This window comes from Nicotiana tabacum, chromosome 18, assembly GCF_000715075.1.
Source record: "Nicotiana tabacum cultivar K326 chromosome 18, ASM71507v2, whole genome shotgun sequence".
NCBI lineage: Eukaryota > Viridiplantae > Streptophyta > Magnoliopsida > Solanales > Solanaceae > Nicotiana > Nicotiana tabacum.
The window spans coordinates 71,746,549-71,758,838 of NC_134097.1; the positions used below are offsets into that span (position 1 = coordinate 71,746,549).

General features: G+C 37.1%; 1 protein-coding gene across 1 annotated transcript; it reads right to left on the minus strand.

Annotated features, from left to right (window-relative positions):
- Positions 1-5,556: 5,556 nt before the first annotated feature.
- LOC107798462 (auxin-responsive protein SAUR76) lies at positions 5,557-5,997 on the minus strand. The gene has a single exon (XM_016621467.2). The coding sequence runs from the start codon at positions 5,995-5,997 to the stop codon at positions 5,557-5,559; it is 441 nt and encodes a 146-aa protein (XP_016476953.2).
- Positions 5,998-12,290: the final 6,293 nt, after the last annotated feature.

Genomic DNA, 12,290 nt, shown 5'->3' on the forward strand with positions numbered 1-12,290 from the left:
AGAAATCAAACTATACAAAATTCGGATTCAAGATCATCCAAACAAAGTATGAACATGAATGAATCTATTTTAACACAACAAACATGACGGATTAAAACGATTAAATCAATATATTTCCTTTAACACAACTAAATTATTTTTAGACAAATAACAAGATCGACGAATAAACAATTATGAACTTAAGCTTGAACTTAACAATATTAACAATTTCTAACAATACATAAACACATGAAACAAATTGAAGAAATAGTTAATTAAATTTCAATTTGAATCTAACAAACATCAAACTAACAAATATTCACTTAAACAATAATACAAACATGAAATGAATATGAAAACAACTAATTAAACTTCTATTTTGAAATCTGAAAATTAATTTTAACAAAGCACATGAACATGAACAAACTAGAAAAATGATTTCAACGATGAACAACGAACAAACAAGAATTGAATTCTTTAACGATTTTGGATCCGGAAAATATCAAACAAAAATATGGACAAAAATAAAACTCAAAAACAACTAACCGAAGATGAATCAACGACGAACTTTGATTGTAAACAAATCTGTCCGAGCCTCGACCAAACCTCGAACGAAGGACGACGAAGATGAAGAAGAAGTAGAAGCAGACGCAGCTCGAAGAGAAGAGACGCAATGGCAGCCATGGCTGCCTGCGTTGATGAGGAACAGCTGGACGAGCTGGAACGGCAGCAGCAGTGGCGACCATGGCAGCAGCTGTCCGTCGACGGGGAGAAGAAGAAACATCGGCAGAAGCAACGGGGGCAGAAACGGGCAGCAGTGGCGCGTTTGAACGATGAGGAAGCAGCTGCGGCGAAGTAGGAGCTTCGACGAGCAGCAGCAGCAGTCTTAAAGTGAGGAAGAAGAAGCAGCAACGTTGGTTAAAGCTCGACGAAGAACGAAGGAGGAGGAGCAGCCATGGATGAGCTTTTTGAGCTCGATATGGAGAAGATGAAGACGCAACTGGGTTGTCCATGGTGAGGGTGAAGATGAAGCTGTGAGGGGTTGTTTGGACGTGATAATGGAGGGTAAAGGGCAGCCATGGGAGGGGTGTTTGGATGCTTGGAGAAGAAGAAGATAATAGGGAGGGGGGTGGCGGATGGTTAGTATAGTTTTAGGGTTTTCTTTTGTTTTTCTTTTTTTGTTTTGTAAAAAATGAAAAATGAAAATGAAGAGGGGGATTTGGGTTGTTGGTACTGGACTGGGTCGACCCAGTTCGAAATGGACTGGGTCGTTTGGGAAGATTGGGCCATTTTTTTTGGGCTTGTGGCTTGAAATCGAAGAAGAGACCCAATTCCGACTTTCTTTATATTTTCGCTCTCTTTTCTTCTTTTATTTCTCTAAAACTAAATTATAAAAATACATAAACTATTATTAAGAACTAAATTAAGTTATAAAAGCGCAAATTAACTCCAAATAACAATTAACGCACAATTAAGTAATAATTAAGCATAAAAATGTATATTTGGACATTAAATGCTAAAAATGCAAACGATGCCTATTTTTGTAATTTTTAATTTTTGTAAAACACATTTAATTACTAACAGTTGTATAATTAAATCCTACATGCAAAAATGTGACATATTTTTGTATTTTTTATTAATTTAGCAAATAAACATGCACAGACAAATACAAATAATTATTCAAAATATCACAAAATTGCACACCAAAGAAAAACCATTTTATTTTTGAATTTTTTGGGAGTAATTCTCATATTGGGAAAAAATCACGTGCTTACAAATAGCGAAAGAAGAAAATCCAAAAATTTCTAGTCTACCGATGGAAGAAAACTCTACCAAAGAACAAGATGTGGATCATATCCATGCTGAATCGACAATGACAGCCCAGCTTGATTCTACAGGTAATACTCTTCCTACTTTTGAGTTTATCATGGGGTTACAAAGAAAAGAGGCCATAGAGAATATGTTGTCAATAGCTGCTGAGGGAAGTGTCATTGGGGGTGGTGAAGGTGTGTTTGAGTCTCAGGGAAAGAAAATGGTGCAGAGGTAAAGGGTAGGGAACTAGTGCCTGTCGAAACTTTGGCACCTGACAATACTACTGGGGAACCAATTGAGGGACCTGATCCCTCAACCCAAAAGGAGCCCTCTGGTTCTAATTGGGATAAGAATCCCAGGTCAGTACTGATCCCGCCCCCTCTCCTCATTTCTATGTTGAGCTATTAACAATTGTGGTTCCTAAGATGCGATCTTTGTCTGAGGAGGAGAAGGAGGATAGTGAAGAAGAAGATTATGATAATGTGGCTCTGGAGAGCTTTATTAGGGCTAGAAGTATAAAGGCACCTCCCCGGGGGTCAACATCTAAGAGAGCTACCATGAGGTTGCAAAAGAAGGAAGAACTTGAGTAAGTTTTAAGGAAAAACAAAAAGCAAAAGAAGAAGAGGATATTGGTGAAAGATGGAAAGGTTGTCCATGAGAAGGTAGTGCCTCACGCACTAGTCGTGAATGTTGATGATGAGGTAGAAGAGGAACCTGATTCCCTGGTTCGTAAGTCCTCAAAGAACCTTACTATTCCAAGGTCCAAAAGGGAGTCATTTGTGAGTGTAAAAGAGTTGAGAAGGGTTGAGGGTGAAAAATCTGGTGAGAAAGTGGTTGAGCAATCCTGTGAAAATGTGGCTGATGATTCTGCTAAGAAAATCTCCAAGAAATTTGCAGACAAAGGAAAGAATGCTACAAAGTCAGTGAAAAGGAAGGCTGATGCAAGTGAGGAACCTGGTTCCTCCAAAAAAAACCAAGTTTGGTGATACCCATGATGCTAGCAAAGAAAAATTGAAAAACCAAAAGGTGTTGTGGGGCCATACATTTACCCCTAATATTCTAGATATGACCGAAATGCGCCAATTGGTGGAGATCTGTAAATTCCAATAGTGGACACATCTGTTCACAAGTGACAGTCCTAAAGTTTATGAGGAAGAGGTCCGCAGTTTTTATGCCGACTTCTTTACAGTTGAGGATGATCATATTTGTATGATGGTGAATGATGTTAATTTCGTGATGGATACTGCTGTTCTGGGAACTATTTTTGGGGTGCCTACTGATGGTATGTTTTCTATTGAGGGAACTTGCTCTTCTAACTTCAGAAATGTCATCGTGAAGGACAAGGCCATACAGCATGGGGAACGGGTACATAAGAATACCCTCCTTCCAGTGTACCAACTACTGTTTGAATTGGTAAACATAGTTTTGCTTCCACGCGCAGAAAGGAGGTCAATAACTTCATAAGCGGACCTGGTTCTCATGGAAGCACTAGATGGTTACACCACTATAAACCTGCCTGGCATCATGATAAAGCACATGCAGAAGGTGGCAGAATTCAAGGATGGTAATCATGGGCTGCTTTAAGGGCTAAAGTGGGTACTCATAAGCAAACCTTCTTCAAGACCACCCTTGAGGAATGTGAATGCATTGATAAAAGTGGAGGGGTTGGCAGCACTTTTACTATCTCTCAGCTGATCAACGCTCAGAACAGTGTCACTGAAGAAATAAGAAAGCTAAAGGCAAAGAATGTCATTCTCGAAGGTCAGTTAAGTCAAGTTCAGGAGGCACCTAGTTCCAACAGCTCTCAAAGCATAGAGGTTGCCCGTCTGATAAAAGAAAATGCAAACCTCAGGAAATAGGTTGAAGACCTGAAGGAGAGACTGCTCAACGAGCAGGTGTCAGCTAATGCTTGAATGGACATCCTTCTTAGAACCCTTGCCTCTTTATCTGGGCCTTCCCCTTCTAGTGCTCCCTAAACAGTATCCTCTTTCCAAGTGTCAAGACTCTTAGTGTTTGTCCTCTATTTTAGTTCTGATGATGTTTATGACTGGTACTTTTATTTTTGCTGCTTTTTATCTTGTGGATGTGTTGATAACAATGGAACTGCTCCCTACTTAATATCCAAATTTTAACGAAAGCTTCCTCCTTTTGCTATGTATGTCTTGCTTTTATGTTCTATTTTTAGTCATGTTTGTCTACACACATGTGGCATGAGTTAATTAAGCTAGGCTTCTTTTTACTTGAAGCCTGCTACTGATCTTTTTATGATGTCAAAAGAGGAAAAAATAATTGAGGGGGAACAGATTCAAGGGGAATACAGGAACACGAATGTCATTCTGGTTCTTAGGGGGAACTTAATTTATAAGTTTGTCATCATCAAAAATGGGAAAATTGATAGGCTATATATTTATCACGTTATGTTTTGATGATATAATAAACTTATTGGTAAGAACCAGATAAGGAACCTAGTACATATCCTTAAGTATTTAAGATCAACAAGTCTATAGTCAGGGATGTAGTTCAACTCTTCAGAGTCAAAGGAACAACAGAGGGAACAGATAGCTACCAGTTCCCATGGTGATTGTACAAGTCAACCCCCTAGATGTAAAGTTGTTGCCTGCATACACAACAATGCAAAAACAGTGCAGCAGCCAACTTTATGGGGAATGCCCTTTACCTAACTTGTTTGCATCATTCAAGTGATATTACAAATGAATTATTAGCATCAAGCAAAGGTAAAACAAAACACTTGCTTATTCAAGAATCAATCAAGTTCTCTCAAGTGATCTATTAATCTGGCAAGTGACTCTCAAAGTCATCAAGAACAAAGAACAACATAACAATGGACCGGTTCCCTGTATCAAATTATTACATGTCCTTAGTTGTGTTGTACCTTTATTAGAGCACTCTACTTGTAATTCCTACTTAGCTTAGTTAAAAGCATTGTGTAGGAAATCATTGTAAATCATAAACTCTTATATTTGTGTCTTGGCTAGAGTTAATCGAGTTGTAAGTCTTTGTAATAGAGTTATTACAAAGTGGCTTGTAATAGAGTTGCTACAAGTTAGTGAGGGATTAAGAGGTTAATTCCAAGGTTACAATAAGGTGTAATCTAAAGTTTGCTCAGTAGTGAAGTTGAAATCCTACAAGGGTAGGTCGTGGTTTTTAATCCCGTGAGCTGGGAGTTTTTCACGTAAAACTTCCATTGTGTCATTTACTTACTGCAGTGTGCGTGTATTATATGGGAACTAATAGAGAACCCGGTTCTCTATATAGTTTGGTAGACCCTTAGTTTTTATCAAAGGGAAAGTTAGAGTAATATATTAGTGAAAAAACTAGGAATAAAGGTGTAATTATCCTTTTTCTTCACAAATAAAATAATTTTGTCCTGTCTGAAAATGATTAAGTAAATTACTCCTGTGTTGTGAGTTTGTTTATTGATGACAAACTTCCCCATTAAGAATTCTTTCAAACAATTATTGCTTAGGATGCATCAAATTTTGCTTTTGGCGTCCATTCCTTTAATCAACATCACATTCACAATGTACCAACAACGACAAACTTTATCAGTTTATAATTCTTACATTGGATATCAACAATTTGAATAAAGAATGATGTAAGCTATAACCAAGAACGTACACATAATAGGACTGAGATTCTTCTCATTCTTTTGTAGAGACAGTCACTCCTTAAAATTTATTACTACTAGTTTGACTAGGGAATTAAGGGGGAGAAGTGGAAATCAGATACCAGGATTGAAAATATTCAAACAACATATAGATCAGCCAATTCCTCGAAAGAATCAGAAGTAAAGTTGGTGGGATCAGCATTTTCAAGCAACCAAAGAAGATGGTCAAAGAGCACAACCTCACACTTAACTGAAAGATGGCCTTCCCATGCATATGCATGCTTCTGCTTTGATTTCTCTATTAGAGCATTCAACAGTGGATGACTCAAGTACTTGGATTTTATCACATATCTCCTTCTTGAGCTCCCAACAAGAATTGTCTCAAAATCTTCTTTATTATCCTCAGATTCCACATTCCAGATCAAATCTTCTCTTGTAGATTTGGACCTTAAACTACTATAAGATGAGCTTCTTCCAAGCTGCCTTGACAATGTCTTACACTTCCTCAGTAACAGATTCATCTTCTTCATCTTCTCTAATTGCTCCTTCTTGCTTTCATTGAGGAAAGTGAATGACATTAATTGAAGACTTAAATATAATACCAAGAACATGAATATTGCTAGATGGATAAGTGAATATAGTTGAAAGGTCGCTGTTTTCTGGTTCTTCGATAGGGACCTAAATTAATCAAATGACAAAGACAAGCCATCTTTTAGTACCTTTAGTTCAAATGGGATCTTCGTTGTTTGCTTATGTGTTATTCATGATCAAGATTTGATTCATTGTGTCTTGGGAGGAAAGATAAGTATGTCCTACTATAATTAAGGTGATGTTAGTTGAGAGGTAACCACTTAGCTCTTTAACCAACTTGACATGTCAAGAAGACTACAACCATAGTGATCGCCTATTGCTTAAAAGGTCCCATCTCATATATATGGTACAGAAAGCATGATTTTTTTTTTTGCCTTTAGTTCCCAATTTTTCTAGATGTTGACTGACCCGTTGGAATCAATTGAGCATCATCGCACTTAGTGATTACCAGTAAAAACCTATTAGATAATTTTAATATTGAACCTCGGACTTATACTTGTTCTGAATTAGGAATATTGTGATTGTCTAGTCCTTTTTCGTGTGCGCGTATGTACGGAGGAGTAGTGACAAACAGGCGGGTCGGGTTGGATATGGTTCGGGTTGAAAATGTGTAATGAAAAAAACAGATAAATTATCCGATTCGACTCATATTTAATACGGATAAAAAACGGGTTAACCGACGGATAATATGTTCATGACTTCTTGCATATGATCACTTTTGGGAAGATTCTTAGTCTCCCTAATTTGAGGAACCCCCAATTTGAGGCTTTACAAATGTAAAAGTTAGACTCATTCATTATCCATTGGTTACTCATTAGTTATCCATTTTCTAAATGGATAATATGGTTCTTATCCATATTTGACCATTTTTAAAAAAGCTCATTATCCAACCCATTTTGTAATAGATAATATGGGTGGTTAACTATTTTTTTTTAACCATTTTGCTATTTTATTTAGAGATGCGTGTGTATGTGTGAGTTTATCTTTGTATAGTAATATTTTAAATTCCATGTCTAGTATGGAGCGGAACTGTGTATAAGATGAAGGATCTAAAGATATCTGCCCCACTTGTGTTTTTCCTCTACATATGTAATCATAGGCAGAGCACGAGATAATGTAAAACAAGAATAAACTTAAGAAACACGGCCTTTTGAGATGTCATTCCTTTTATGGCCAATGAAGACTTAACCAACTGTCACTCGTCAAATGGTTAAACTTGAACCTGATTGTTTCAGTGGGCAACAAACAGATCTTAGAAAGATGCACCCTAAAATTTTAACAATAAACAGGCACTAAAGTGCTCATGGGTTATAATAAAAGTACATCCACGTCGCTGTACGATTATGTAGATTTATATATTGTTAGTGCTTTCATCTGCATTTTTTCCATATCTTTGTCGGTTCTATAACTCCGCGCCATTCTATTACTTAAGTCTAACTTTATGCATCATACCCTAGGAAAAGAACGATTAGCACTAAATATTGTCGTGTCATTTTCTTTTTTTTCAGGCATGGCGAAGCTAGGAGATGTTTAAATTTAAAAGAAGTGAAAAAAAATTTTGACAAAGAGTGTTCAATATGTATTACTCCTATATATATCTAAAACATAATATTTTATTTATATAAATAGTGCAATTTCTCCACGAATTATGACCATGTGGCTTCGCCACTATTTTCAGATCTCTTTCTAACTAAACTAATGCCGAAGCATTTGCTGGTAAGACAGCCACATGGACAATTAATAGCCATCACAACAAAAGGCAGCATATCTGCAATTGTAAAATCGCGTCGTTTAGGACAGACAATTCTATCATACCCTATAATCGTTGTCATGGTGTCTTTGTAGTTAGATAAACGAATCACTAAATGGGGGGATCAAACATGTCTACATTTGTCTCATACATAATAATAGCAATAAACTTCAGATGAAGTTCCATTCCACCTACAGAATGTCATTGTTATCTAATAGAGGGTGAGCAGACCACAAAAAAGAATAGAAACGCCTTACCTGCGCAATGCTGGTAGAAGGGAAACAGGACCCTTCCATCTTAGCTTCCAAGCAAGACTACAATTGGCAATTTCTGTTTTTTGTAAGTTGCCACAGTGCAAGAGCAAATCAAATGGTGTTTAGAATTGCCCAGGGCGAAAACTAGCACATTCTAATGGAAAATAGTAATAGCAACCGGGAAGGCAGAAAGTCAAGCACGATCTATTCTGCTGTCTACATTTAGTATTTCTTTGAACTCTATTGCGTCATACTATGGTGGGGGAAAGAACAAAATCTCATGAAATAGAATTACATAGCACCACAGACATCTTTAGTCCCCTCTCACACAGAAATGAAATCAAGAAGGAAAATGCGCAAATAGAAAATCCAAGTATCTCCATCAACCATTCATACTAAAAACCCCTCGTTACATTCTTAAATGTGTGCCTAGTACACACTCCTAATTATCTAAAAAACGTGTCATGTGGCACTACAAGTTTTTTGTCAATTACCTACTTAAACTATCTAGTGCCCCCAAATTCCCCTAAACTATATTCCCCTATATATTAAAACCCCATATTAAATTCTTAGAGGTGCGTCTGTCTAACTATATTAACTTATAGTTTGAACTAAATTTTTTATGTAGTTCACTCATGATGTATTACTGTCGGATGACTGATTAATTCTACGAGTTTTGACCAAAGTAGTATCTAATGTAATGAGTTAATTTTTTATTTAATTGTGGTTGTGCTAAATACTAGACTCCAATTGAATAATTCCTTATTCACATTCATGTTGCAGCACTATTTTTTTTTTAGAAAAAAAGGCATATAGTGTTGCATTTATGAAAAATCATCTTATATTACATAAACAAGATTACACAAAATAAAATTTCGCAAACAAGAAACTAACCGGCCAACAACTACATTCTCTAATTCTAAATTACTCAAACAAGGTTTAAGAGATTCAACTTTATTCTCCACAACAAAGTGTTGGTTTAATAAGAAGATTTAAATGGGTGTTCTTTCAAAACTAAAAAAAGAAAAAAATAAATTATTTCAAAGAAAACAAGAGAGGAAAATTTCTTTCCAGAGGGAACTCATATGGAGAACTGAAGAAAAAAAATGAAGGTGGAAAAATAAGGAAGAATGGTGAAAAATGAAGAAGAAAGGTGGATATAAAGGAAATAAGGAGAATATTTAAAATTTAAAAAAAAAAAAAAGGAAAGAGGGTTAGGCTAATTAACCATTACATTTTGTCAAGTGGGCCATTTTGATGGCTTTTTTCAGATGTCACGCGCTCCCAAGCAAGTGTGCACACACGTTATGCCAGGTAAGCAACAAGGGAGTTTAAATATGAAGGCCAATATGGTTCAAGGGCGTTTTGGGGACACCAAATAATTAAAGTAGGAAACTGATTAAAACGGTAGTCTAAGAGGGTTTTAGGGTATTAGCTCAATTACATAGCACCACAGACATCTTTAGTCCCCTCTCACACAGAAATGAAATCAAGAAGGAAAATGGGCAAATATAAAATCCAAGTATCTCCATCAACATAAATTGGGACACACCCAAAAGAGAAGGGTGAATAGTAAATCCGTTACTATTCACGAGCCATAAATCCGGCATCCGGCGGTGGATTCTCGCAATTTTGGTGTTAATAGAAGCATTTTCTCTATGCGCACAATCCCCAATTGGTTTTGTGCTTAGATCTATAGCCAATCGAAACAGATCTTAAAATTTCTTACCCGGTTACTGTAGCAAGCATAACTTTTCGTTAGTTTCTTCTTCTTTCAATGGAGTTTTGAAGAACTTCATGAATATATCGTCTTCTCCCCAGCCTTTGGCTTTGGGAGAGCAATCTAAAATCATCCCTCCAAATTCATATGCAGCTAGTTTGATCAATAACCAAACAGCAGGACAAGTTACAAAAACAACTTTGAAGCCAAGCGAAGTAGTTCATGGAATCCCAACACTACTGTTTACAATGGAGGAACGAGAAGATTTTGCAAGGGAGGAAGGTTTGCATCAAGCCATTGTCGTGAAGGTTTCTCCTAATGCTCCAGATTTGCAAGACTTGCGTACAATTTTGCCAAAACTATTTGGCGTCAAAGGCCAATGTTTGATTGGTCTTCTTGCGCAAAGACAATTACTCATACGACTGGATCATTACGACGACTTCGTAATTTGTCTCACCAGGTCAGTTACTTATTTTACGAGCAAAGAAAAAGAACATCAAGTTAGAGTATTCCCATGGACGATTGGATACAACCCAAAAGAAGAAACACATATGGCAGCGGTATGGATTTCGTTTCCAAGTTTACCCCCTGAATTATTTGCCAGGCGTGCTTTAATGTCCATTGCAGCAACTGTTGGAAAGCCTATTGCTATTGATAAGGCTACTCAACTTAGGTCTAGGCCAAGTACAGCTAGGGTCAAGGTGATCCTTGACATTTTGGACAAACATCCAGAACAAATAAGGCTTAAATATGTTGATGAAGGAACTGGAAAGATCGTTGAATAGCTTCAACAAGTTACTTATGATAATTTACCTCTATATTGTAATCACTGCAAGTATCAAGGACATGACGAATCTAATTGTCGCATCCTTTTAGGAAAAAAACGAGTAGTACATGATGAACATGTGGAGGACGAAGCTGATGCAACAGGAGTAATGGAGAAACTACAGGGTGATGCAAGGGATTATCTGAATAAAAAAAGAGCTAACCAACAGCCGATTGAAGGACCTGGAAAAAATACAAATTCTAGGCAGCAACATACTTTGAAGGCCACTGTGAATGATGGTAGTAGAGGGGTGGTTGTGAACACGATGATTGATGACATACAGGTCCAACAAGTGCAAGATCAAGCTGGGAATAAGGTTGAGGGTGTATTCGTGGACCAGGTACAGAAACAACAGACTGTTTAGGATAGGAGGTTGATGGATTTTCCTGCTTCTACTAGTGTGCAACAGGTGATTTTGCAACCTAATGGAGGACAGCAATGTGTTATAGTTAATGAAAAGGCAAATGGTGATTTAGTGGTGCCTAATGCTGGACAAAAGGGAGATGGTGAATGTATACCTGCTGGTAGTCGAATAGGTGTGCAAGTGGCTGATTTAACTACTGGCAATAAGCAATAAGGGTTAGCAGTAGGGGATGCATCTACTCCTAAGAAAGCCAAACTCCCAGCTGATATACCTGCTACAAAAGTTTTTGAACGAATGAATGAAACTACAGCTGGTGCTTTGAACATTGCTATTGATTCAGCTGTTACAATTTATTGGCAGAATCGCCAAGGGGCTCGAAGCAAAACTGATCCAAAGAGTGTTAAGGCAGTGATCAAGGATCTTACACAGCCTCAAAATTGGGTGGACCATCAGGCAACTGCTGCTGTTCTAGCAACTCCTTTAAGGGTTGGAATTTTAGCTGGTGATCGAGCTAAAGCAGGGATTCAAACTCTTAGTGTTCAAGGTGTAGTGAATGTACATAATGGAACAAATGTTATCATGGCTGAAGAAAAACAAGCAGGTTCTAATGAACAGGAACAAGCTGGGCAGTCGAAAAAAATTGCAGATGATTGGATAGATGTGATGAGATCTCCTAGTCGACAAGATACATCTCCAGCTGTGAAGGCTAAGCAACAACATTTGAGTGTACCAGCATTTCGACAGGATATAATCACTCCAAATTCTTTTGATGCACTTGTACATGAGGAGGAAATTGGAATCAACTCATCAACACTAAATGGTACTATGGTTCAGCAGCAAATTGTTCCATGCACTACAAGTGAAACAAATATCCTACGCAACGAGCTAGTAGCTAAACAAGCACAAAGTTCCAACACTCCAACACTACTTTTTTCCAGTTCACATGTGGAAAAAATCATTAAAGACACACAAACTGCAATGATAATGAACACCAATATGGTTAATCCACCAATTGTGACGTTGAACAAATCCGTCTTTGAAATACCATCACAATCTTTGGAATCGTTTGGAGAGTATGGTATTAAATCCAAATTTTGGGATGACCAACGTGAGGATTGTGAGCACGTGATTTTTGCTTCACGGAAATTACTCCAAAAGAAATCGAGAAATAAAGCAAGTTGCCTTCGGGTACAATTTTGAGAGTTTGTGTGACATTTTTGGTAATTATTTTGTCCGTAAATGTTTACCTTGTTAAAGTTAATTGAAAAATACAATAATACATGTTGCATGCATATTTAGGATTTAATTATGCATTTAGGAATTAATTAAACCATCATTTGGCTCTAAAAGGAAAATCACAAATGCA

What these genes read in the sequence shown, in the direction of transcription:
- LOC107798462 (XM_016621467.2), bottom strand. Translation starts at nt 5,997, where the DNA reads ATGTCATTCACTTTCCTCAATGAAAGCAAGAAGGAGCAATTAGAGAAG.